Source organism: Protomyctophum bolini (assembly GCF_963924005.1).
Source record: "Protomyctophum bolini genome assembly, chromosome: 14".
In the NCBI taxonomy this organism is placed as follows: domain Eukaryota; kingdom Metazoa; phylum Chordata; class Actinopteri; order Myctophiformes; family Myctophidae; genus Protomyctophum; species Protomyctophum bolini.
The window spans coordinates 14,842,163-14,865,716 of record NC_137875.1 but is presented as its reverse complement, the minus strand read 5'-3'; the positions used below and the strand labels follow the sequence as shown (position 1 = coordinate 14,865,716).

The 23,554-nt window shown below is 43.5% G+C and overlaps 1 protein-coding gene across 3 annotated transcripts in view; it reads left to right on the top strand.

Annotated features, from left to right (window-relative positions):
- Positions 1-16,714, top strand: part of parga (poly (ADP-ribose) glycohydrolase a) — a 62,440-nt gene extending 45,726 nt beyond the window's left edge. For all 3 annotated transcript variants that reach the window (XM_080781921.1, XM_080781920.1, XM_080781922.1), the window contains 5 exons: positions 6,573-6,651; positions 7,902-8,010; positions 11,398-11,503; positions 14,702-14,830; positions 16,383-16,714. In XM_080781921.1, coding sequence (XP_080638047.1) covers positions 6,573-6,651; positions 7,902-8,010; positions 11,398-11,503; positions 14,702-14,830; positions 16,383-16,651 — 692 coding nt within the window. In that variant the 3' untranslated portion in view covers positions 16,652-16,714. The remainder of the gene's footprint in view (positions 1-6,572; positions 6,652-7,901; positions 8,011-11,397; positions 11,504-14,701; positions 14,831-16,382) is intronic.
- Positions 16,715-23,554: the final 6,840 nt, after the last annotated feature.

Genomic DNA, 23,554 nt, shown 5'->3' with positions numbered 1-23,554 from the left:
TCACACGTGTGATTTGTTTTTAACCTGTGGTGTTGCGTGTCGAAAAACAGCCGATCTACAAGCTCACAACATGGCCGACGTGAAGTCCCTCTTCTCGGTGGCCTCGTCTCCGAGTTCATTTCCTCTGACATCTCTCCCTCTGAATAGATTCATTAGTCAGCCTCTCTGTGGCGACTTCCTGATCTATCACCCATTTATTGCACGCCTATCAAAGTCAATAATTCATGCAAGCTGACAATGCACAACGTGTCTATCAGCTTGTTCAGCTTTTAGCTACAGGAGTACTAGGCCAGCCTAAATTTCGTGTGTGCGTGCGTGCGTGCATGCATGCGTGCGTGCAAGTTAAAGTGTCAATACCAGGCCTGGGCCATGGCTCAGTGGTCCAGGCACCTTGGCTGGTAATCCAGTCTGGCAGTGTGCCGCGGATTCGACTCCTGATCCCGACGGCCTTTACTGCATGTCTTGCCCCCATCTCTCTCCCCATTTCCTGTCAGCCTACTGTCTGTCCCTCCATAAAAAATATAAAATAAAGGCGACAAAAAAAAGAAAGAAAAAAAGTGTCAATACCACAATGTAGAAATACTCTTGTTATAAGTAAAAGTCCTGCTCACGACACGTCACATTGCGACCAGTTGTGAGCAATGGTTTAGACGGGTTTAGAACCAAAAAGTGAAGCTACGCAATGCATGCGTAGCGTACCGTACTGCAATGCAAGCCAATGGCAGATGATTTGAATTTAAATTACCGGCGTACGGCGTACAATCATGGCTTCCTTGTCTGGTCTTTAAAATCTAAAATAATCGCATCTCGGTGCCGTCATTTGAAAGAAATCTCCGAACGGTTCGGAATCGTGAAGAGCTCCAATTCCAATCTGGATGATTTAGGCTGCATTTGGCTTGCCAGTCTAAACGGTGCCGTGGACTCCAGCTTGAGTACAAGTAAGCTCTCTGGATGTTGTCTGCAGACTGTGTGCTTTTTTGGATTGATTCTGTCGGATCAGTTGAAGCTGTAGCGAGAGCGTTGTGTGTGTGTGCGTGTGCGTGTGTGTGTGTGTGTGTGTGTGTGCGTGTTCGTGTGCGTGTGTGTGTGTGTGTGTGTGTGTGTGTGTGTGTGTGTAGTAAGGCTTTTGGCATGGTCCAATGCCCACTCCTACAGCCTCCTCTTTCCTCTATCTTCACCATGGCCCAGTGCTTCAGCAGGCTAGAGCGCTAGGTCTCAACTTGTGGGTCTGGACACCCAGGGGGTGGTCCCCATGTGATTTCGGGATTGGTCTCCAGATGACACAAGTGACAATTTAAAGGAGCATTCAGTGATTTGGGTTATTTGGAAAGCCCGCATCCGCTCGATCATGATTGAAAGGCCCCTTTCTATCCTGATTGGGCCCTCTAGCCAAAAACGAAACCTAAGCTTTTTTGACCCCAGGGGTGATATTTGAATTAAGTGAAATCACTGAAGGTACCTTTAAGGACTTTTAAGACTTAATCAGCAAAGTACACTATAGAAACGGGTCAAACATTGGCCAAATTTTCAACTAATAAGAAAAGGTTGCAAGCTTGTAGATCTGCTATTGTCATAATATGTATCTGTGGAACAGAGGCAAACTAAATGTACAGTAATGCCTTTACTCCTACATTCTTGCCTGGGATGCAGACTGATTGCTACATTTGGCGTTGTGTTTTTCTCACTTCGCTTCACAGTCTGGCCAGCCTCCTATCTGGAGAAAACTGATTGGTATTGGTGTACAAGTATTATTCATAAATATTGTACAACCATTGATCACATAACCACAAAATAGTACAGGCAATCATGTCGTTCAGAACATGGGTAATACTGGAGGACTCTTCCAAAATCAGCTTTGGCGTCAGACTCAATAAAACGTCTCCATAAAACACGCATAATCGTTGCTGTTGGGTGGAAACCTTGTATGTCCAATACGGTTACTATTCAGGAAATAAAGAAAAGATTAAAAAAATAACCAATGTAGCGTAGTTATTTAAACACAAGCTTGTGTTTAGACTTTTCATCGGTTGAATATTCATAAAATCCACAGACACTTTCACTTAAAACATTCGTATAGACTAGAGCCTGAAGAGCTGCCATTTTTGCTACTGCAACACACTTGTAGGACAATGTGCGTTAAGTCGTCGTCGTCCCCTGCTTTTACTACCAGTCAAGAGAAGGTTATGTCATATCGTCGCTGTCGGGCAGTAAAAACCTTGTATGTCCAAAGCCCTGCTTTCTTATTTTTTTTTACATTTCAAATACAAGCTCACAGCGCAATGCGACCCCCCAAACAAACAAACATAAAAAGTGTAGATAGGAGATACGTGGTTTCAGGCCGGCGGTGACGGCATGGTGCCGCTGCGTCTCCTATGACGCACGTGTCCCTTTCAGAGTCACCTTCAGCCATTAGTCACCGTCCCCCTTCCCGTCCTCCTTCTGCCCCTCCCCCCCTCGCCCCCCTCCTCCTCTCCACTTAACTTTATTACATTTGGACAGAGAGGAATTTATAACCCGACTAAGAAGGGGCCATGGGTCCCCTAATGGAATGGACCGGTTACGCCATAGATTTATTAAAACATAGCCCAGTTATTCCTCGCACGCAACACTAGCAGCCGCTCACTGCCTTCCAAGTCCAATGTCTGTTCTCTCTCTCTCTCTCTCTCTCTCTCTCTCTCTCTCTCTCTCTCTCTCTCTCTCTCTATCTCTCTCTATCTCTCTCTCTCTCTCTTTTTCTCCATCTCACCCATAGATTTAGGTCTCACTCCTTCTGTGTATCTCTGATTTCTCTTCCTGAACCGTATGAACCCTTAGCATCCCTACTTGTGCCATGAGAGGCGAGCCGTGTCTGGCCGTCTTCAAGCTAGATTTGGTTGTGGAGTGGAGGGGAGGGACCCCTCCTGGGGGAGACCCCGGTTAGCGAAGCCTATAGGTTTTAAGTGATTAATGCCTTATAACGCAAACGGTTACAACGGTTATACAAACAAATAAATACATAGTTGTATATAAAATATGGTTAAATATGAGGACCACTAGTGTAACCAGTATTGTGGTCTATTCAGCTGGCTGTGCATGGTGTACGCGCAGCTTTTGCTGACTCAGCCAAGGATTTATATATAGAGGCATAATTACAGTCGATTCAATTCAATTTTTATTATAGTGCTGAATCACAACAAGTTGTCTCAAGACACTTTACATATAGACTGTCAAGTAGTGTATTGATATTGGTCTCTTCATGTTGTATAGTGGGGGTTTTTTGTTAGTGTTTTTTTCTTTCTTTCTTTTTGACGGAAATAAGCAGAAAGATTTTCTTGCGAAAGAGCTCTGTGCTCTTTTTATTTTATTTTTATATATAAATATATATTTTTTGCCTTTATTGATAGATTTACAGTAGGTAGACAGGAAAAGGGGGGAGAGAGATGGGGGGGGGGGGGGGGAGACACACAGCAAAGTTCGTCGGGATCGGGACTCGAACCCGCTAAGCCCGGCCCAGGCCACTGTGCTCTTTATATGTCATCAAATAAAATCAATCAATCCATCAGCAAAGACCTGATGGCAGCAGAGAACCACCAGACTCTAGGGTGGCCGGCGGACATCTGTCTTGACTGTGAGGGGAAAGAGAGAGAGAGAGGAGAGACACAGAGAGAAGCAAGCAACAACAATTGTAGCAACTATGATGACAACAGTAATAGCATTTATAATTAGAGTTGTTTTCCGATACTGGTTACTCGGGCTGATACCACCCTCTCAAGTACTCAGTACTCGGAACCGGGCCCCGATACTTTGACCCGACTACCAAAACATCCAATTGACACTAGGCTGAGCAAATGCAACGGGAGCACGTCTGACCCAACACTGCAGCAAATCGGCCCAAAACAGCCGATCTACAAACATAAATGGCAACTGACAAGTGTAGATCGGAGATCCATCTGCATCTAACGGTTACTAAAACAAGTACTCGTATCGACGATTACTAAAAATTAAGTACTTGTACTCTTACTCGGTCTGAAAAATATGGTATTGGGACAACTCTATTTATAATAATAATAGTACAGCAGTCTGTTGGAAGTCTTGATCTGTAGCCAGGATTCTGCCTCCATCCATACAGCTGTTGTCCGTTGCCCTGAGTCATGTTTTCATGGCTTTCATATTGACACAGCAGATTAAACACAAATCATCTCTTTAACATTTACCGTTATACCGCCTTTTAGTGGCATCTGCGTTGAACTCCAACTTTACTCAAAGTCTCATCTACAGACGCTATGTTTTCCTCCTGCCTGTCCTCCTTTACGGATAATGAGTTCCTTCATGGAATGAAATGAGAATTGCTCAAAGGATGCTTTGAAGCGCGGCGGTTGTGTGTAATGTGCCCCGTAGCACACAATGCAGTTATCTCTCCTTGATTACCTGCCTACTGTATGTGTGCTCCCAAAGGCAATGCTAATCAGCAGGTTAAGTCCCGCTGTTCATTCAGGTTTTGCATAACAAGCCAGCCCATACATAATACATAATGCAGCCTTCAGCAGGCGTCATTTCCTGTAATGAGTGCTAATGATGATGCTGATGAGAGGGAAACCTCTCAAGCCGTAACCCTGTGTGTTCACATATGAAGGTATTGAAAGAGCCAAGTTTGTGGTACACAGGTATATTAACCACTTAAAACCCTATATACTAACAGTCCGAAAACAGTCATATCTGCAAGCTCTCTAGGTCGTCCTCAGACGAGCCCACATCATCATTGCTTCCAGTCATCCCGGTTCTCCATCCATCTGGCCAGCTCGTTGGTGCTTTGCACTCCTGGGTCTTTCTTGAGCACATCCACATATGTTAACACCCTCAGCGGCATCTCCGTCCTTTAATGGTAACACTCGACACTCAGGACGGAGATTAATAAAAGGACGGAATGTTATTGATATAACGGAGCGCATCGCTCCACAGGCTGTCATTTCCGGTTGGGACGTCATCCAAAATGCCCCCCACATTTTAGTGGATGAGACCGAAAATCTTAAAACGTGAATAACTCTTGATCTAAATCAATCCGCCCAATTCTAATCAAAGAGTATGTTTTTGACGGCCCATCGCGGCCCCCTCGCTTGTCGCGTTAGAATTAATCTTACCTCCCATCAATCGCCTCTGGGTGTTTTGGCTACATCTAGCTACTTCAAATACATCCCAGATGGCGCCTGGTGCATCGCTAAATGTGCTCCGTTGCTGCAAATCGCTGGGCGCTCTACTTCAATGGTCCTAAACAACCCTGGGCGTTTGTGGTGTTAATGTGGGACGTTCCCGTGACCGGTGCCCGTGTGTTTGTTCCCACAGGCAGCACTACTTTGCTGACTGGCAGCTCTTGGTGTCTTTGGCAGCGTCCTGCTAGGCTCATTCTCCTGGCTGCTATTTTCTGGCTCACCCTTGACATTCCATCATACAGGTTCTCGTTTGTAACATGCAAGCGCACAGGCTTGTAAAGTAGCCACGGGGAACATAATATAATGGTTCCTGTTTGACACTAGTTTGTCGGGAGCCTATCTCCTGTTTTCTGAGCAGCATGATGTACAAGTACACCCCCTGGACGAGACGCTAGTATGTCGCACTCATTCGGGTTTAGAGGAGGTGCATGGTATATATATACCGTTTGAATCGGGATATATTTACCATGTAATAAAACACTTATGAATGCTACTGAGAGTTTGGAATATTTTTTTTTTCACCAGTTTGTTTTCAACCCTTTTCATATCAATGCCCATTATTCATTCGGCATCCATCATGCAAACAGTTGGGTATGAATCTCTGTTCGGAATGAATTCATTATGAATGAATAAATATGGTCCATGTAAACGCAGCCTGTGTGTGTGTCCAAGTGCCACAGTGTCCTTGAGCAAGACGCTTAATCCATTTTGGGCCGGGACTCCTTTTGGTGTTTTAAGCATTATGTTATACTTTAACTATTGAAAAATAGCAGATCTACAGGTGCCGCGCTACATATAATCCCCTGCATATAATCTTAGGGGTCCTTGACATGAAAATGTTTGAGAACCACTGACATAGAAACATTTTTATGTCAGAACTGTTAGGATTTAGAAGACATTTGTAGAATGGTTCCCAGGTCTAAATGGGTTAACCCCTAACTGCTCCCGCTAAGCAGGTCGGCGCCTCGCATGGTTTCCTTTGGATCTATGGGTGAACGGGTGAAAGTGAAATACGAAGTGCTTTGGAGAAAGGCGTGAAATAAATGGCGGTCCATTTAGCTTGTGTAGTTTTTCCCTTCCCTAAACATTCCGTGAGCCTTCCGCGGCGCACAGTTCCTCCTAATTATGACTGAAAGCTTTTCATTTTTCGAGGCCTCAAAGCGGATTACTTATTTAATCAATGGCCTTTATTTATGACAATCCAATACACGCTGATACTGCATACCCACATGGGGAGGATAGAAAGGCACATAATGTGATTTAAGACCGAAGGCTCTCAAATAGATTTAGGCCCTGCATGCTGTGTGCATCGAATGCCAAATGCAAACTAAATGTCATACATGGTTTTGTGTCTTTACTGTTGTTGTCGTTTTCTTTTTGTTGCAGGTACGGAGCAGTATAGTAAATATTCTGGCTACGCTGAGAGTTACAAGTGGAAGCACAGCCACAAGGATGAGACGCCCAGGTAATTAGCCTGTTTACACGCATGCGCACACACACACACACACACACACACACACACACACACACACACACACACACACACACACACACACACACACACAGTATGTAGTATATGTCTGTATGTAAAAATGGGGGTCCATGGCATATGCAAACATATCTCTTTTGTTTCTTAGGTTTGTATTTCTTCACCATAAATGCTAAGAATGTAGTTTCCGATAGCATGTTATGTACAAGACAGATGCCAGGTCAGGCATCCTATAGTGTGTACTGTGTATTGTTTCAATCTACAGATTATTGATTATTGTGGGCGATGACTGATGATAGGTTCCTAATGATAGATTCCAGATGATTTGCATTACATGTATTACCTTGTGTTGTCCTTGCTTATTGTAAATCGCTCTGGGTTAAGAGCTTCTGCTAAATGCCTAAAAAAATCCCTAAATTGTTTAGACAGATTCTAGGTTCATGGTTTACTATGCTAGTTTATTGAGGCACTACACTGCTCTCTCTCCAATCTATGCATTTGATTATTTTGCCTTGTTTATTGGAAGTCGCCCTGCATAAGAGTGTCTGCTAAATGCCAAAAATGTAAATTGTATACGGCCTAATGCGGTTGTTCTCAGAGTGGATTCCAGGGAGTCTGTGGGTTCCATACAAGTCTGTCCAATCGAACCCTAACGGTTCCATTTGTATACTGTCAGAGTTGAGGGAAGACCTTGAAATTAACAAGTTTGAGGAACACTGGCCTAACGCACATCAAACTGTGGATCCTTACCCATTTAGACCTGAGGCCGATTCTATGAACGCCTTCCAAAACCTAACCTTCACGTTATTATTCAAAATTTTAAATGAATCATTATGTATTGTATAGCAACAATAAGAAGAAAGCGAGAGCAAGCACTCAGTTGAATAATTCCAGGTAATGAAGTAACGGGTGCACGGTTCTGGAAGGTATACACTGAAGGAATAAATACCAGCACTCACGTTATCCATTAGGATTCTTGTTTTTTTTGTTTTTTTTCCCAGCAGGTATAACAACAGACCAATGGACGTCTCGGCCGAGTGGCCTTCTTCAACTCTAATCTAGACAACAATGTTTCTGTGTCACTGGGGACCTGGGTGCGTTGCACTAAACGGTCAACAAAACACAAAAGGTTGAGAAACGCTGCTACAAAGTTACGGTCACTGGTTAGGGAAGAGAGAATGGTTCTGTTGGGTCTCCTTGTGGTGACCGGTCTGTCTGCTTCTCAGGGACGACTGGCAGAGACGCTGTACGGAGATAGTGGCCCTGGACGCCCTCAAGTTCAGGAACTTCCTGGAGCAATTCCACCCCGAGAAGATCACCAGAGAACTCAACAAGGTGATGGGACTGTGTGAAAGGGCTTATTCTGTGGAACAAATGCGGATATTAACTAAATTAGAACAATGTGAGACAAGGAATAAGTTTGAACAAATGTTTAAAACGGATATACTAAATAGATATACGTAGGATAGAATAGCTAGGTACTATGAGAGAGAGAGAGGGGGGTGGAGGGGGGGGGGAGATCTAGACTGTCTTGTATGCTTGATTGTATATGCTTGACTGTTTGTTTTGTTATTTGTTAATGTTAATTTTGTCTTGCTTTGTCCTCGCTTTTAATGTGAGTGTGTGTCGGAAGTCTAAATATCTGAAGACTGATGTATTGAGATACACAAAGACGAATTAAACTTCTCCCTACTCCTTTTTCAAACATAATGTAAGGATAATAGATATTTCCATGTTTTTGTTTTTATTTTAAATCTATTTTTTCTTCTTCTTTATTTCCTGTGTGCGTGCGTGCGTGTGCGGCATTCTGACCAACAATGCTACTGGCATAATTGCCTTTGTGGGCTTCTTTGTGTTGCATGGGCACAGAGCTTACTTACCACTTACTACTCTCTAGACTTCTTTGACCGGTGTCCCCCAGGGCTCTGGACTGGGTCATCTCCTTTTTACAAGAATAGAGATGTAAGCCTATGGGTCCATTTCATTAAGCCATAATGTACTACTAGCTTTGTCAAACCACAATTGTGGAAAAGTATCAGAGCTTCGAACTACTTTATTTTCCTTTCGGAACTTGCAGTGGTTGAAAGGCAACATACAGACACAATACATGCATACCCAAGTCAATATATTTAAAAAAAACTTAACTAACTACAATCTAAAACCACTCACCTTGTCTTGTTTCCCTCCGCGTTGAAGAGCGGGCTGCAGCCATTGCATGAATTGAGTTGTAACGGTGGAAGACGCCATTCAGCATGGTGACAAATGACAGCAGCAATCACTTCCAGCTGACAGGACTGTCACGGCTTGTCACACTGTGTCACAGCTCGCCATTAATCTAGTACTATAGGATTATGCAGGAAAGAACACGTTTGTGTACAGTAAGATTGTCGCTGTCGGGTGGAAACCTTTCATGCCCAAACCCCTTAAAGGACCACTTCACCAATGTTCATGATAAAACACCACCATTTTTTCCTACTCAGTATGTGTCTCATAGGAGGGCTTTGGGCAGTTCGGACACCCGTCCACCAGTATAGTATAAGATGAGTGTCATTTTTTTTTCATTTGCTGCTTTCTTTCATTTTAGCGATTTTAGCTGTTTTTGGCAGGGGGCGGGGGCATTCGAACATAGGGCTAAATATGTATTTTTTTTACAATTCTTTTTAGAGATTTATTTTTGTATTATCTACTATAGTCCTACTAGACTACATCTGGCCACAAAAGATCACAGGATCTACTGAATGTGAAGGGTGGTGATTCAGAAACGGGTCTCATGGTCGCTTGCAGGCAACGTATTTCCGACAACATATCTGCGGTTTCCCCGCACCTCCTTCTACTACAGTGAATGGAAAAGTGACTTAGTCTGCCTCAATCGTTACTCTTTTACCTGCTTTTTACTAACACTAACATTACAAAGATGCCCAGAACAGCGGGATGAACCTGTGTAGTTTATGGCTGCTCCAACAGTAGTGGCAACATAAAGAAAAGGAAAAAAAAACGGAATGTAAAAATATCTACCCCGGTGGCTGAGACCAGGGCCATATAGTAATGGTTGAGACAAAGCAAGTGAAAGGTCCTGAAAGATACATAACGTCAGTCTTACCCAATACCCAATCTTTCTGTTTTAGGAACACAAGGCTGCTGTACTTTATACCTCATACTAAGCATTAAAGTATACGTTGCCTGCGACCATGAGACCAGTTTCTGAATCGGTCTATAGGGGGCTGCCATACTGTGTTGTATGGCTCAACAGGTCAGTTTATCACCCCCTTCACATTCAGTGATCTTTTGTGGCCAGATGTAATTTCCTGGGGTCTAGTAGGACTATAGTAAATAATAAAAAAACAAATCGCTATAAAATGTTCAAATGCCCCTGCCCCCCTGTCAAAAATAGCTAAAATCGCTAAAACTAAAGAAAGCAGCATGCTCATCTTCATCTCTAATAACAACCTAAAACATGAACCTAAATAAAGTTGTCCTTTAACATTTCAGGAAATATAAAAGATAATCTTTGTTCTGATGCGTCCAGTGTAGTTATTCTTTAGTCACAAGCTCTGTTTAATACATCGGTTCAACATTAATAAAACCCGAATTAATCACTTTAACTTTTAAATGTTCTTAATATAAATAGTGATAATCGCCGATCTACAATCTCAGGACAAGACGTGACGCAGCGTGTTGTGAGCTTGTAGATTGCCTATTCTCACTACTTTTGCATGGCCCTCTTGAAAGGCAAAGTAAGCTTAGTTAGCTTTAGTTTATAAATTGAAATAATGCAGATGCAAGATTTCTGCCCGACAGCAATGACCTGTGATAGATTTGAAAGAGGGAAACAATAGCCTCATTAGAATAGTTTTACACTTGCTTCCAGACAGTCTCAACTAATAAAAGTCTCTGTGATTTATAACATCTTTGAATTTAGCTCTGAGCTGCTTACAGTACTGTAAGTGGCTTATTCGCCGCTTTCTACTGTACAACACTATTCTGCTTAATCAGCTGAATAATAGAGATTTTCACACATATTTAATCACTTAAACACTCAATTATCAGGATCTGTATTTGGCACCCTGTTGTTTTCCGCTAGTAGATACTGTAGCAGATTGTTTATCTTTTGTTCAGCCTGTATCCTGTATGGGTTATTTATCCTGATTGGATAAAAATGCGTATTAGAGGTGTACATTGGCACTGCCCTCACAATTCAATTTGATTACGATTTACCAGGATTTGATTCCATTCTACGATGCATTGCAATTAGGGGTGTAATGATATAGTAACTGCATCGAAAAATCGATTATTTCAAGAATCGACGTATATCGAAATGAAAACTGCAACATTGACTATGTATCGTATCGTATCGTTTTACAAACCAATTTTTTGAAGAAAAAATTAAATATTAGTTACTGTATCGATTTCAAATCATTGAATCGTATCAGATCGTATCACCATAATGAACCAATATCGTCCACGTATCGTATCGTCAACCATGTATCGTGATACGTATCGTATCGCTGTTAAAATGTATCATTACACCCCTAATTGCGTGCGCGCGGCGAGGCTATACCATACACACTGATGAGTTCACGCCAGGGCACCCATCTCCCGTTCATTACCAGCCAGTGTTGTCTGTCTCTGAAGAAGGATGTCTGAAGCATGAAGAATTATGGAGCATTATAAATTGTCTCACGTCTTAACTGTGATGCTCTGCGTTGCATTTATCTCCTTTAGGCGTACTGCGGGTTCTACCGACAGAACGGCATCAGCCAGCACCTCTCGGCCGTAGCAACCGGCAACTGGGGCTGCGGCGCGTTCGGAGGAGACACGAGACTCAAAGGTATCGTTGGACGAATTATGAAGAATTAAAACACTTTAAAATATCTATGATATGGACTCTGAAGATACAGGACTTGATGCTCATTTGATTCATACAAATGAGTGTTTGTGTGTACTGTGCCTTGTGCTTCAGCTCGGCGGTTTCACCATGACTTAGATTCTTCTGTATTTATTCTGTTTTTATTAGGGTGGCAAGTTCCAGTTTACTGCTGTTCCATATCTAATTAAGCATTTCCCCATATCAGTTTTGTACTTGGGCAAGTACAGGTCTGCGATGTTGGCTCCGGTTCAGTGAGAATAAACGTTGCCACTCTTCTCAAAAACATTTCTAAGGTACACAGGGCAGATGTTATGTACCAAGTTCAGCTGTAATTGAACTGATCTAGCTGCCAGAGGGAGCCAGCCCAACTGCTGGAAATGTTTTCCAACCTGTTCCTTCGCAGACGGCCCCAAGACGACCCTGACAATCCTTTTTTGAGACACCTGCAACCCCTCTTTGGGGGCTTTGGTTAGGCCTCTGTACCATGAGCATGAACAGAGTTTGCAAATATAAATAAACGTCTAAGACTGTCTGAATCCAGAAACTGAGCCTTCCTGGCTAAGAATTTTATTCTGGAATTCACCTTGCTCAGGGTCCTTCGTGCCGTAGTATCTCCACCCAGGCTACGATCTAGAAAGCAACCAAGGTAGCAGGCAAGGTCTGGCCAACAGACCTTTTGGTGTGTGTGTGTGTGTGTGTGTGTGTGTGTGTGTATTAAGATGCATTAACATCCTCATCTGAGGCTAGGATGGCTGAATCATCCACATATAAAACCAAATTACAGGCAGGTTTTAGGTTGTTGATTAAAATTCAAAACAACAGGGGGTCACGTCATTTGGTCCCTATCCGAGAGATATGAGGTAAACCAATTTAGGCTGGACGAGGTCAAGCCTGTAGCCAAATGTTTATTAAAGCTGTAATCTACCGTATCAAAGGTTTTTTTTTGGAGCTCAATTAAAATCCACATAGCTTATCAGCGTCCATTTCAGATCGGATGAAATGACATGCAACGCACATCAAACCAACAGTCATGATAAGTCTCCCTCGTGCCCCAGGCTGCTCAATTAGTCTCTCCTCCGGGGTGCCTCGCTCTCACCCGTTTAGCTAACACCATGCTAACAGCCCCCTCCCTCCTCGTATTGATCACATGGCAAACATTTATGTTTTCCATTAAAAGGCCAATTGATTGTGGCTCCGTGGCTCCATAAATCGTGGCAGGATGCATAGGACCCCTGGATCCACACTACATTACTCTGTGCATAGGCAGGGATCCTCCTCCGACATACCTCCACACACATGATGTCGTCACTGCCGGGCCACAGACCTTGTATCGCCATATTCAATCCTTTTTATGTTCTCTCATAAATTGATGCCCTATTATTTAACCCATTTTGACCTGGGATCAGATTTAAAAAATGTCTTCTAGATCCTGACAGTTTTCTGAAAAAGCTATGTTTCTATGCCAGTCGTTCTTCTATTTTTCAATAGCTAAAGTATAACATAATGCTAACACCAAAAGGGGTTCCCGTTCAGAATGGATTAATACTTTGTTGTCGCGTGAAGTAGTGGAAGTAGTCAATCTATAAGCTCACATAATGACATGCCCAAATTAGGGACGCAAGAGTGAAAGTGGGTACGTTTGTCTGGGAGTTTTATAAATATTTTGTCTTGCGTGGCCAGACTGTTGCCTTCAAAAAATGTATGTAAAAAATATATTTTCGTGAGCTGAAATGGCAGCTTCCTTACTCTGATTTCGGGAGGTGTTGTTCCTTCCAGACTCTATATATAGCATTCGGAGATTGTTGAATAGTTAGTTGTCTGGCTATATGTGAGACTCCTATTTGTCTTACCTGCTGTCCGAATAAATATTGGTACTCTGGCTATTGGTGTGTGCGGCCACCTTCTTGTTCATTCAAGATCTCCTATACAGTTTTCTCCCGTGCGTCGGCACCACCACAAGGACTTTGGTGTGCGTAGAGCCTCTTTATACACAGTATATGTGAGACTAATACATATTTAACCAATGAAAAGTATAACCAAGAGCTTGTGACTAAATAGTTACAACATTGGATCCTTTGGAACATGGGTTTCAAGTTCATGAAAGGTAATTAATAAGGACACACAAGCCGAGGTTTCCACCCGCCTGCGACGATGTATTACAAATTACGTAAAACCAAAGCGATCAGTTGTATTTCTGGTCCAGAAGCCCAGCCCAGCATTCATCCAAAGATCCCGCTGCTGAAGACGTTTATTCCCTCTATAAACCTGACAGTGCTTCATTGTTTGATCGAGATCACGGCAAACAGTTGTTCAAAAATGTTGCTATCGGTCACTAACTAGAGCCGGTGTTCAGTGGTGTAACCAATATATCGGATAACGTTTTAAAAAAAACGCTCTGCATAGTCAATAGAAACAGATGTTTTTAGATTGGAGTCGGGTCGTAATTAGCTTGTGTTGCAGGCGAGGCTGTTAATGTCCCCTGCACAGGCTATGAATAGACTCATTGACAGAGTCCCCGAGGATCACAGTATATACGCTTCCAGGGGTCTCCCCTAGTATTAGCATTGGAATTAGCATAGCGGGTATTTTTAGAACGCAATAATGGTACTGTATATCTTACATTTTAAGTCGGAATGCGAAGCTGGGTTCACAGGCGTTGTTTTTTTTTGTTTTGTTTTTACATACTGCAGGCACTCGGCCATTAAATTGACATAATCATTACAGAGCTCTTTTTCAAATGATGGCTTTAGTTTGCCTGTTCATCAATCTGTAGCCAATATGCGTTGTGCTAAATATTTTAAAAGTCTTCAGAAATAATTTGCCGGGGCTAAAAAGATTGAGTGGCGTTGATGAGGTAAAGCTAACCCAGCGGTGGACAATTTACATTTCCACTACAAATGGCCCTTCAAGTTGTCACTCCAGCTCTTTTCTGCCAGAGACGCAAAGGCCTGCAGTGTTGATTCCGTCGACTAAAACTAAGCTATGATAAACTAAGTTTAAATAAACATTGATAATTTCACCATCAAGTAGAATTGAGAAGAAAAAAGTCTATGGTTGTGTTTGTCTCAGCTCTGATCCAGTTGATGGTAGATGGTGTGGTTGTGTTTGTCTCAGCTCTGATCCAGTTGATGGTAGATGGTGTGGTTGTGTTTGTCTCAGCTCTGATCCAGTTGATGGCGGCTGCAGAGGCAGGCAGAGACGTGGCCTACTTCACCTTCGGAGACGCTCAGCTCATGAGAGACATCCACGAGATGCACACCTTCCTCGCACAGAGACACGTCACCGTGGGTAAGAAAGGCATGCATGGGTTGCACGCACACAAACACACAGACACGTTGCACGTGTCACACATCTCGCAAATGTTTCATTTGAATTTAATTACATAATAGGTAGTTAAACAACTACCGGTAGTCGACTAGTAAAAATCACTAGAAGTGAAAGCCCTAGCTTGTAGATCGGCTATTTCCGTGACGTGACTAAGTATAAATCATCCTTGTAAGAATGTTTTCTTCCAGTCCATCTCATAATGGACAGGAGTGGATTGGAGCCATTGGTGCTCTTAAAGACCGCCTCTCTCTCTCTCTCTCTCTCTCGGGGGCAGTACAGTAAATGGCTTGGTGTAGCTCAGCGTTAACGGGACGCTACACATCAATAAGGGGGACATTGTGTTGTTAAGTTATTCCATGTTATTATGGCCTCTGTACTGCTTCCTCAGCTCATTCATTCATTCATTCAGCCTCTGCCACTGCACTGAGTGGATTACTGCCTGGGCCCTGACTCTCTCTCTCTCACTCTCTCACACTCACACACACTTGTATTACTGTACTTGTGAGGACATCGTCATTTTAGGATGGAGATTTTATGTTTGCCTTTTTTTGTAGTCTTTGTAGATCAAGAGAAATTCGGCACACAATGAAAGAATATATCACAATGTAACTACAACCATGGCCTCTAAAAGTAAGCCTAAAGGTCCAGACTGGACGCGTTTTTCGGAAAACCGGCGGAAAAAGGGGAAGTCAACTCCCGAACACACAATTCTCCACAGTGTCTATTTCTCAAATGTTACTATACATTTGACCCTCACAGGTATAGTGGTACAAGTGCGCGCACATACACACACACACTTGCACGTGCACACACACACACACACACACACACACACACACAATATCTCTCTCTCGCTCACTCTCCCTTTCATTTGTCGTACAGTGACATTTATAGACGCCTTTCTTCCAGAGAAGCGGTGCCTCCAGCATCCATTTCCTAAAGTGGAGCTCCAGAGTCAGTAGTAAAGGCTCCCATACAGCTTGTATCACTGTGTGTGATTTATGAACGCTGCACAACACTCTCTCACGTTCACCTTTCTCTCTCTCTCTCTCTCTCCTCCTCATCTCCTCGTTTCCTTGTCTCCGTCTCCCTCTTTTTCTCACTGTCTCTGTCTCACTGTCTCCCTCGCTCTCTGTCCCTATCTATCTCTCTCTCCGTCCTGCTTTCTTTCCCTCTACCCACTCACTCGCTATCTGTCTGTCTCTCCTCCTCTCTCTCTCTCTCTCTCTGTCTATCCCTTTCTCTCCCTCTCTCTTGCTTTCTTTCGCTCTCTCTTGCTTTCTGTCTGTCTGTCTGTCTGTCTGTCTGTCTCTTTCTCTTTCCATATCTCCCTCTCGCTCACGCTTTATTTTCCTCTCTCTCCCCACCCTCCCTCCTCTCTCTCTCTCTCTCTCTCTCTCTCTCTCTCTCTCTCTCTCTCTCTCTCTCTCTCTCTCTCCCCACCCTCTCTCTCTCTCTCTCTGTGTGTCTCTCTCTCCACCCTCTCTCTCCCTCCCCCTCATCCGTTCCACAGGGGTGTTGTACAGCCTGTTGCTCCAGTACTCCAGCAGTGTGTGTACGAGCTGCCGCACGCCGCGTCCAGACGTCAGCCTGTACGCCTTCATCCACCAGAGGGTCACCTCCTCCTCCTCCTTCTCCTCCTCTTCCTCCTGCCCGCAGGCCTCTGCAGACGTCACCTCCTCTGTCACCGCCGTCACCGATGACGTTGCCCCCGCCGACCCCGCCCCCGCCAAGGACTCTGGGACGTCCCCCGTCCATGTCACCGCCACCTCGGACCACTAACGACAGCTCCATACCGCCCCCACCCACCCCAACCCCACCACCCTCCTCCACACAGAAAAATAATACTTCTAAACTACTGGTTTCAACCTTTTCCCATAACGCCCATTATTTATCCGGCATTTGAGCCACGGGCCGCCGTTTCATGAGATTTAGCCTCTCAGACCCAAATATTTTAGTTTTTTTCTCCAAAGTTCCAGTGATTGTATGTGTTGCCAAAGGAGGGATAACAGGCAAACATTGATCAAAATATAGCAATTACTTTACATTCTCCAATTGTGTCGAGTTCTTGTAAGTTAAGTAATGCAGATGTTTAACAAAATAATAACTTAGTTAAAGATCTATAAGGGTCCATTTGGTTACCATCATTTAGCTGGGGACCACCTGTTTCTCGAGCTGTGGGCCACAAGGGTATTTAGCACGTGGGCCCCCAAATAATTGGCAAAATACTACGATTGTAATCATAATATAATATAACACTAATATTATAAATGAGTTTTCAATTCAATGTGATCCCGATGAATAGGAACTTAAAGTTGTACTACTGTTAGTGCGTTGAACCAAGCTGGATCATTGTGGCCAGAGAAGGTTGAGAACCCCTTGCTCACAGACGCTTTCTTCCGTCTGCACCAAAATCATCGAAGAAAAAAACAAAACGAAACAATGCATCGTAACGCGAGTCAACACAACACGTTGTGAGCTTGTAGATCGGGTATTCTCGATGAAGATATTTGGTGGACCAAGCGGACCAAGTATATAGGGCCCAGGGGGGCGGACACTGGTCCATGAAGGGTTTAAGAAGTGTTTAAGGGTTCTTTTATAGAACCATTCGAAACTGGTCTGAAAGGATCTTTCCTGAACCAAAAATCAGTCTGAAGAAGCAGTTTGGGTTTCATTTTTCTGTGTTCTTTCTCTTTCAGACAACTCCCTCTAGAAGACACTCCGGGTTTTATAAACCTCAGAGTGTTCTGCCTTTACTATCCCTCTGTCTAGTGCCAGTGGTTCTCAATGTGTGGCCCGTGGACCCCCCAGGGGTCCTGGAGGAGGTTCCAGGGAGGTCCCACGGCTAAAAGATGCATGGTAGTTGGACGTCAAATGGACACTGGACAGTCATGGCATCTGTAGCTTCGTGAGTGTGCAAATCAATCAATCAATCAACCAAGTACCAACCTTTATTTTCTAGTATACAGTGACATGAATACAGCTCAGCTCCACAGATAGTGAGCAAATAAAACAAGACAAGCAGGACTAAAACTAAAGTAAAAGTAAATCATCAAAACACTGAAGTTCTTAAGAGCATGTTGCCACAATGGAACCAAATGGAGATGGTTTTTTATTATTATAACTGAGCATTCTACAGTGCATAGATCAAAGTCCAAGATATATTGTGTAGGCTATATTACAAATCACACCCGTGTGAATTGAGTGGTGCAACTCCATGTGAGGGTCCCCAGGGGTTCCCCCGGAACTTCCTGACCTACAGGAACGAACCCAGGGTGCCGGCCCGGTTCCGGCGAGCCGACCCGCGTCCGAAACAGTCAAGAAAGGACAGTTACCGTGTGGGGGGGGTCCCCGGAACATCCAGACCCCCAGGAACGCGCCCAGGCCGGTTGTACTGTACTGTCACACCCAAAATCATTGTGTGTGTGTGTGTGTGTGTGTGTGTGTGTGTGTGTGTGTGTGTGTGTGTGTGTGTGTGTGTGTGTGTGTGTGTGTGTGTGTGTGTGTGTGTGTGTGTGTGTGTGTGTGTGTGTGTGTGTGTGTGTGTGTGTGTGTGTGTGTGTGTGTGTGTGTGTGTGTGTGTGTGTGTGTGTGTGTGTGCGCCACAACAGTGACACACTTGGTGATGAAAACCAACCAAACGCTATTTTCTTGCTCGGACACAGCCAGCCAATGACACACAAAGCTCTCTATAGGAGTGGTTGCACCAATCAAAAAAAATCAAACAATTAAGAAGTTTGAGAATCACTGCTCTAGATCTCTCCTCTCTGTCTCTGTATGTATGTCTGTCTCTCTCTCACCCTTTAAGTTTGTGATCCCAACAGACAAACTACCAAAACACAATCTTGCCTTTTCGTGCTGGTGGTGGTGGCGGTACAGTTTTTAGGTGATAAGGTGACCAGCAAAACAGTGGTTTTAATCCATTAAATCAAGATTCAATTCAAGATTCAAGACTTTATTGCCAATTGTCAACAGAGTTGATTGGAGTATGATTAATTCTAACGCGACTAGCGACGGGACCGCGGTGGGCCGTCTAACACCACAATCTTTTCTTAGAATTGGACGGAATGATTTAGATCAAGAGTTATTAACGTTTTAAGATTTTCGATCTCGTCGGCTAAAATGGGGGCGTACATTTTCGATGACGTCCCACCGGAAAATAACATTGAGTGTTGCGCAATACACGCTCCCAGCCTGTGGAGCGATGCGATCGGTTTTCAATAATTTATCAATAATCTCCGTCTTTTTGATCAATCTCCATCTTGAGCGCTGGGCGATACTAATTGATAGTAGCGCGGAGAGGGCGGAGAACTCCGTCCTGTGCGCTCAGGGTGTTAATGAGAACAGAGAGATGCATGTGTTTGGCTGAGTGATGAGTCTCTTATCACCGTGGCCTGACGTCATGTCGTTTTTGATTGCCACCTTGTCACCTAAAACGAGTAGAAATACTTTAAACTTGACACCCATAAAAAGATGTGAGCCACACACGTGTCACAACACAAGTTTGGGAAATGCTGTTCTATACTGTCATTACATGTAATGAGATATGTGAAGGTCTTATATAGCAATAGTTTAAAAAAAAAAGAACAAAAACCTTCTGGAGCCTTTCTTTATTGTATAGGCGTGGCATAGAGAGTCTGTTTCTTTTTTTTGCTGATCACAACTCAAACATAGCCAAATAACTTCATCATTATGCATGGTTGTGAGGACTGGACATGGTGGTGATATGCCGGGTCACGATGAGGGTCCGCTCTCCTTTTCTGTTTGTGCTTCTTTTCTCTGAACGGAGTCGTGTTCTCTGTTTGCGCAAGTCTCTTGTTGGACTCACACAATGTTCAAATGCTTCCCACCTGAAGAAGGAACTGTACTGCCAATTCAAATTAGTCAAAGCTTCATATACTGTACCACACAGCATATGGGGGGGGGGGGGGACTCTACCATTCAGAGATGGTGGAATAGTACAGTATGTGCGGTGCCCGGCGAACGGTTCCTGAATGCTTGAAAGATTGAGATGCCATAACTATAATCTAGTCTATGCATGGGTAACATTTATTGCAAAATCGACATATTCTCTACCATTGTACTGTTATATTCAGTAATATGCTGCCGTTGTTTTCTTCCTTAAAAGGCCGGTTTATCGCTTGGTTTTGTTTCGACATGATTACACAGCTTCGATTAACATGGGGGTTCCTCCCGACTTATAGGAACCAATGCGGGCGTAAAAAAATGTTCACTTCATTTTTAGCCTCATTTGAGTTTACACTCTGTTGCCTGCCCTGTCTCTTGCACTGAATATAGCAGATCTACGAGCTCACGGGAGCTTGTAGATCTGCTATTTTTCAGTGCGAGACGCTGGTATGAATCACCCTTCATACTTTTATCGTTGTGATTTCAGTGCTGACAGCTCTCGTTAACGGTAGCCTATAACAAACACTACTGTTTTATGAACAGACATGGGAAAAACCTATCTGCACATAAAACTTTTTTTCTTTGGTTAATGATTTTACTTTTGGGGGGTGGTGTTTTTTTATGTTTTCTGTATGTTTGATTGACGACATGGACACTATTTAATGATGAGGTCGGAATACAAAAATGGGAGTGAATGCTGTTGTGTAGTATAAATTCTTAGTAATGTTGGTTTCATAAGTTGTACTCTTTTTATTGTTATGATTTCTTAGTTAAAGATATATCCCGGAAAACTTGTTTAAAACAATTAAAATGCACTAATTGGACAACAACCTTGGAAGTCGTTTTTCAAGTACAACGCATGATATCTAAGGCAGTGGTTCTCAAAGTGCCACCTTGTTTAGGTTCATCTTACGGTGGACATGTTTGCCTGAAAAGGAATCTTTGAAATGTTTAATAGTTTGAGAAATATAGTGCTTTCAAATTGGATAAATTTATAATAGCACAAACTTTGGCTTGCTACTAGTCCTACATACTTACACCTAGAAACCCCATTCAAACCTATTTAGGTTCATCTTACGGTGGACATGTTTGCCTGAAAAGGAATCTTTGGAATGTTTCATAGTTTTAGGGGGGGGGGCAGTGGACTGACCTCATGCTTCCTTCTATGCATGAGGAGTCCAAGCTGCTTCTTTTCACTTGCCAGGGGGGAATTTCCCCGGCCGGACGTAGCGTGTGGATTCCGTGGAAGGAACACGTTATTCCTTCTAGCTGTAACCCGAGATTAACCGTTTTCTTACATTAATCTAATGTTATTATATGCAATAAGGAGTGGTACAGGTGACAATTTACATAACATCCATAACATGACCAAAGACGTTGCACAGTGTTTTGTTGCAAAGGGGCTTCTGTAAAAAGGCGAACGAGCAGATTGCTTTAAATTAAGCAGTGGGTCTGTTTGTACTGTATCTAAAATTCTGTTTCTGTTTGTCAGGTTTAACTGTTGTCAGCTTAGAGCCTGGAACAACAGCACTTCAACTCGGTTAGTGATTAAAAATAAAGAATATCTTGGGGCTAACCATGGCCTAGTCTCTATAGCCAGACAATCAAAAGTATCCTCCATCGGGGGAAATCTAAATTCAATGCTGTAATATGGGCAAGAACAGCAGCAAGAACGGCCGCTGACAAACCGACAAATATCACTGTCCCAATATGGGACGGTGTTCTAATCAGCTCTTGGAAGTGCTGTAGGCTTTTCATCAATAATGAACCACTGCCATGAAACAACTTGCTTACTGTATTTCGTCAATGCATTTTGTTGTCATTTTACAAGCTTTATAATTGTTATATAGTTCAATGTCAATCAATTCAAAATCTCACCACAGTGAGTGACTGCTTGGTGATGAGAGAAATGATCACTTGTTTCTATTTATTTTTCTTCCCACAAGAAGACATGGCTTTTATGATATAATGGCTATAGTATTAGTGTTGCCTGCAACGGTGAGGTATAATTATTCACCACAAAGCTTAATGTTACCCGGCGGCACAGGAGCCCCTCACACTGTAGATGAACACTATTAATGTAACGCCAAGACGGAGCCGGTCTTCACTCCATCTTTGTCAGGTAGCAAAGTCGCCACAGCAAAATGACATTTCCATTCATAATTGCCTGACCTCAACTTCTCCAGGTCAGCCACAGAGAGTGCCGCGCTGCTAAAACAGAGCTACTGTGAAACCCTATGAACCCTATGTATTTATTCACATTTATTATTTTAGGAAGCGAGACATTTTGTCGGTGAAGGAGAGACCGCTTTGATGTCTGAGATGAGTTCAACTTAGGTGTTGTCAAAGTGAGAGCTCTTCCGTCATTGCACTTCTATGACATAATTGTTTTAGAGTTCAGATGCTGCAACATTCTGTGATGTTCACTTCTTAAGTCATCATACTTTCTTTCAATATGTAAGCTTACAACAGATTGCATCATGACGTGTTGTGAGGTTTTTAGAGTATTATTATGGATAATTATGTGCAGAGGCTCGTCCAATATGTGCAGATAAACTTCACCTATGATGACATGCCCCAAATGATTTAGATTAGTTGGATATTGGATTTATTCACTATAGTATAGATGAGTGTATATACTGTATAGGCTAATTATGATCCGTCATGATTGATTGGACATGGAGACGGTATCTTAAGGCAATGTGTTGGCCCATCAATCTGAAATAATGCTCAAATAACTATTTTTCAATCTTTGTAAAAGTTTAATTAACTGGTATAATTAACAGTGTTGGCATGTGTATGATATGTGGTAAAAACTAGAGTTCTCAACAGGCCTGAAAATCAAGGCCCTGTACACTCAAGACACGCTCCATATGGCCAGACCTCATCAAACCCTGTACACTCAAGACTGCCCCCGCTGCCACCCTTAGATCTATGGAGCTGACCTGTTCTGACATTCCACATGTTGATCTGACCTCATCAAACCCTGTACACTCAAGACACGCTCGATGGCCAGACCTCATCAAACCCTGTACACTCAAGACACTGCCCATGCTGCCACCCTTAGATCTCCATATATGGAGCTGACCTGTTCTGACATTCCATAACGTTGATCTGACCCCCCCCCATGCCAAAGTGCCAGTGCTCGCCCAGCAGTCTTCCGTCACCCAGGCGGATGCGCGCCCTTTAGGGCGAGGTTTCTTCTTGCCCTCAGGGCGTCTTACTGGTTGTGTGTGTGTGTGTGTGTGTGTGTGTGTGTGTGTGTGTGTGTGTGTGTGTGTGTGTACGTAGTTACGTACGTATGTATATTGTTCTCCCTCTACACCGGGGCAGCAGTTCATGGCTGAGGTATAGGTATAGGTTTCCAGTTCCCTCCCCCAGAGTTAGTGTCAAAGTGTCCTTGAGCAAGCCTCTGAACCAGCCTACTTTGCATGGTTTCCTCCAGAGCTACCTTTTGGTAACGCCCACTTTCGGCCACGCCCACAAAAAGGACCCCCCCATGTCATTTGCCAGGCAGGCTCCACTGACACACACACACACACACACACACACACACACAACCAGGTCCATCAGCACCTAAAAAGTTACAGCTGGGCAGCAGCACAAGCATCACCTGACTCGGTGGGGGGAGGGGGGAGGCGTGTTGTCAGTCAGTGCACTTCACTTTCTTTCTTGGACGCATGCGAGTCACCTTCACTGGCTGCTGCATACTGTAATACTGCACCTGCCCTGGCCTCTTCTCACCCGAGTCTCCGACACGATGACAAGTACATAAAA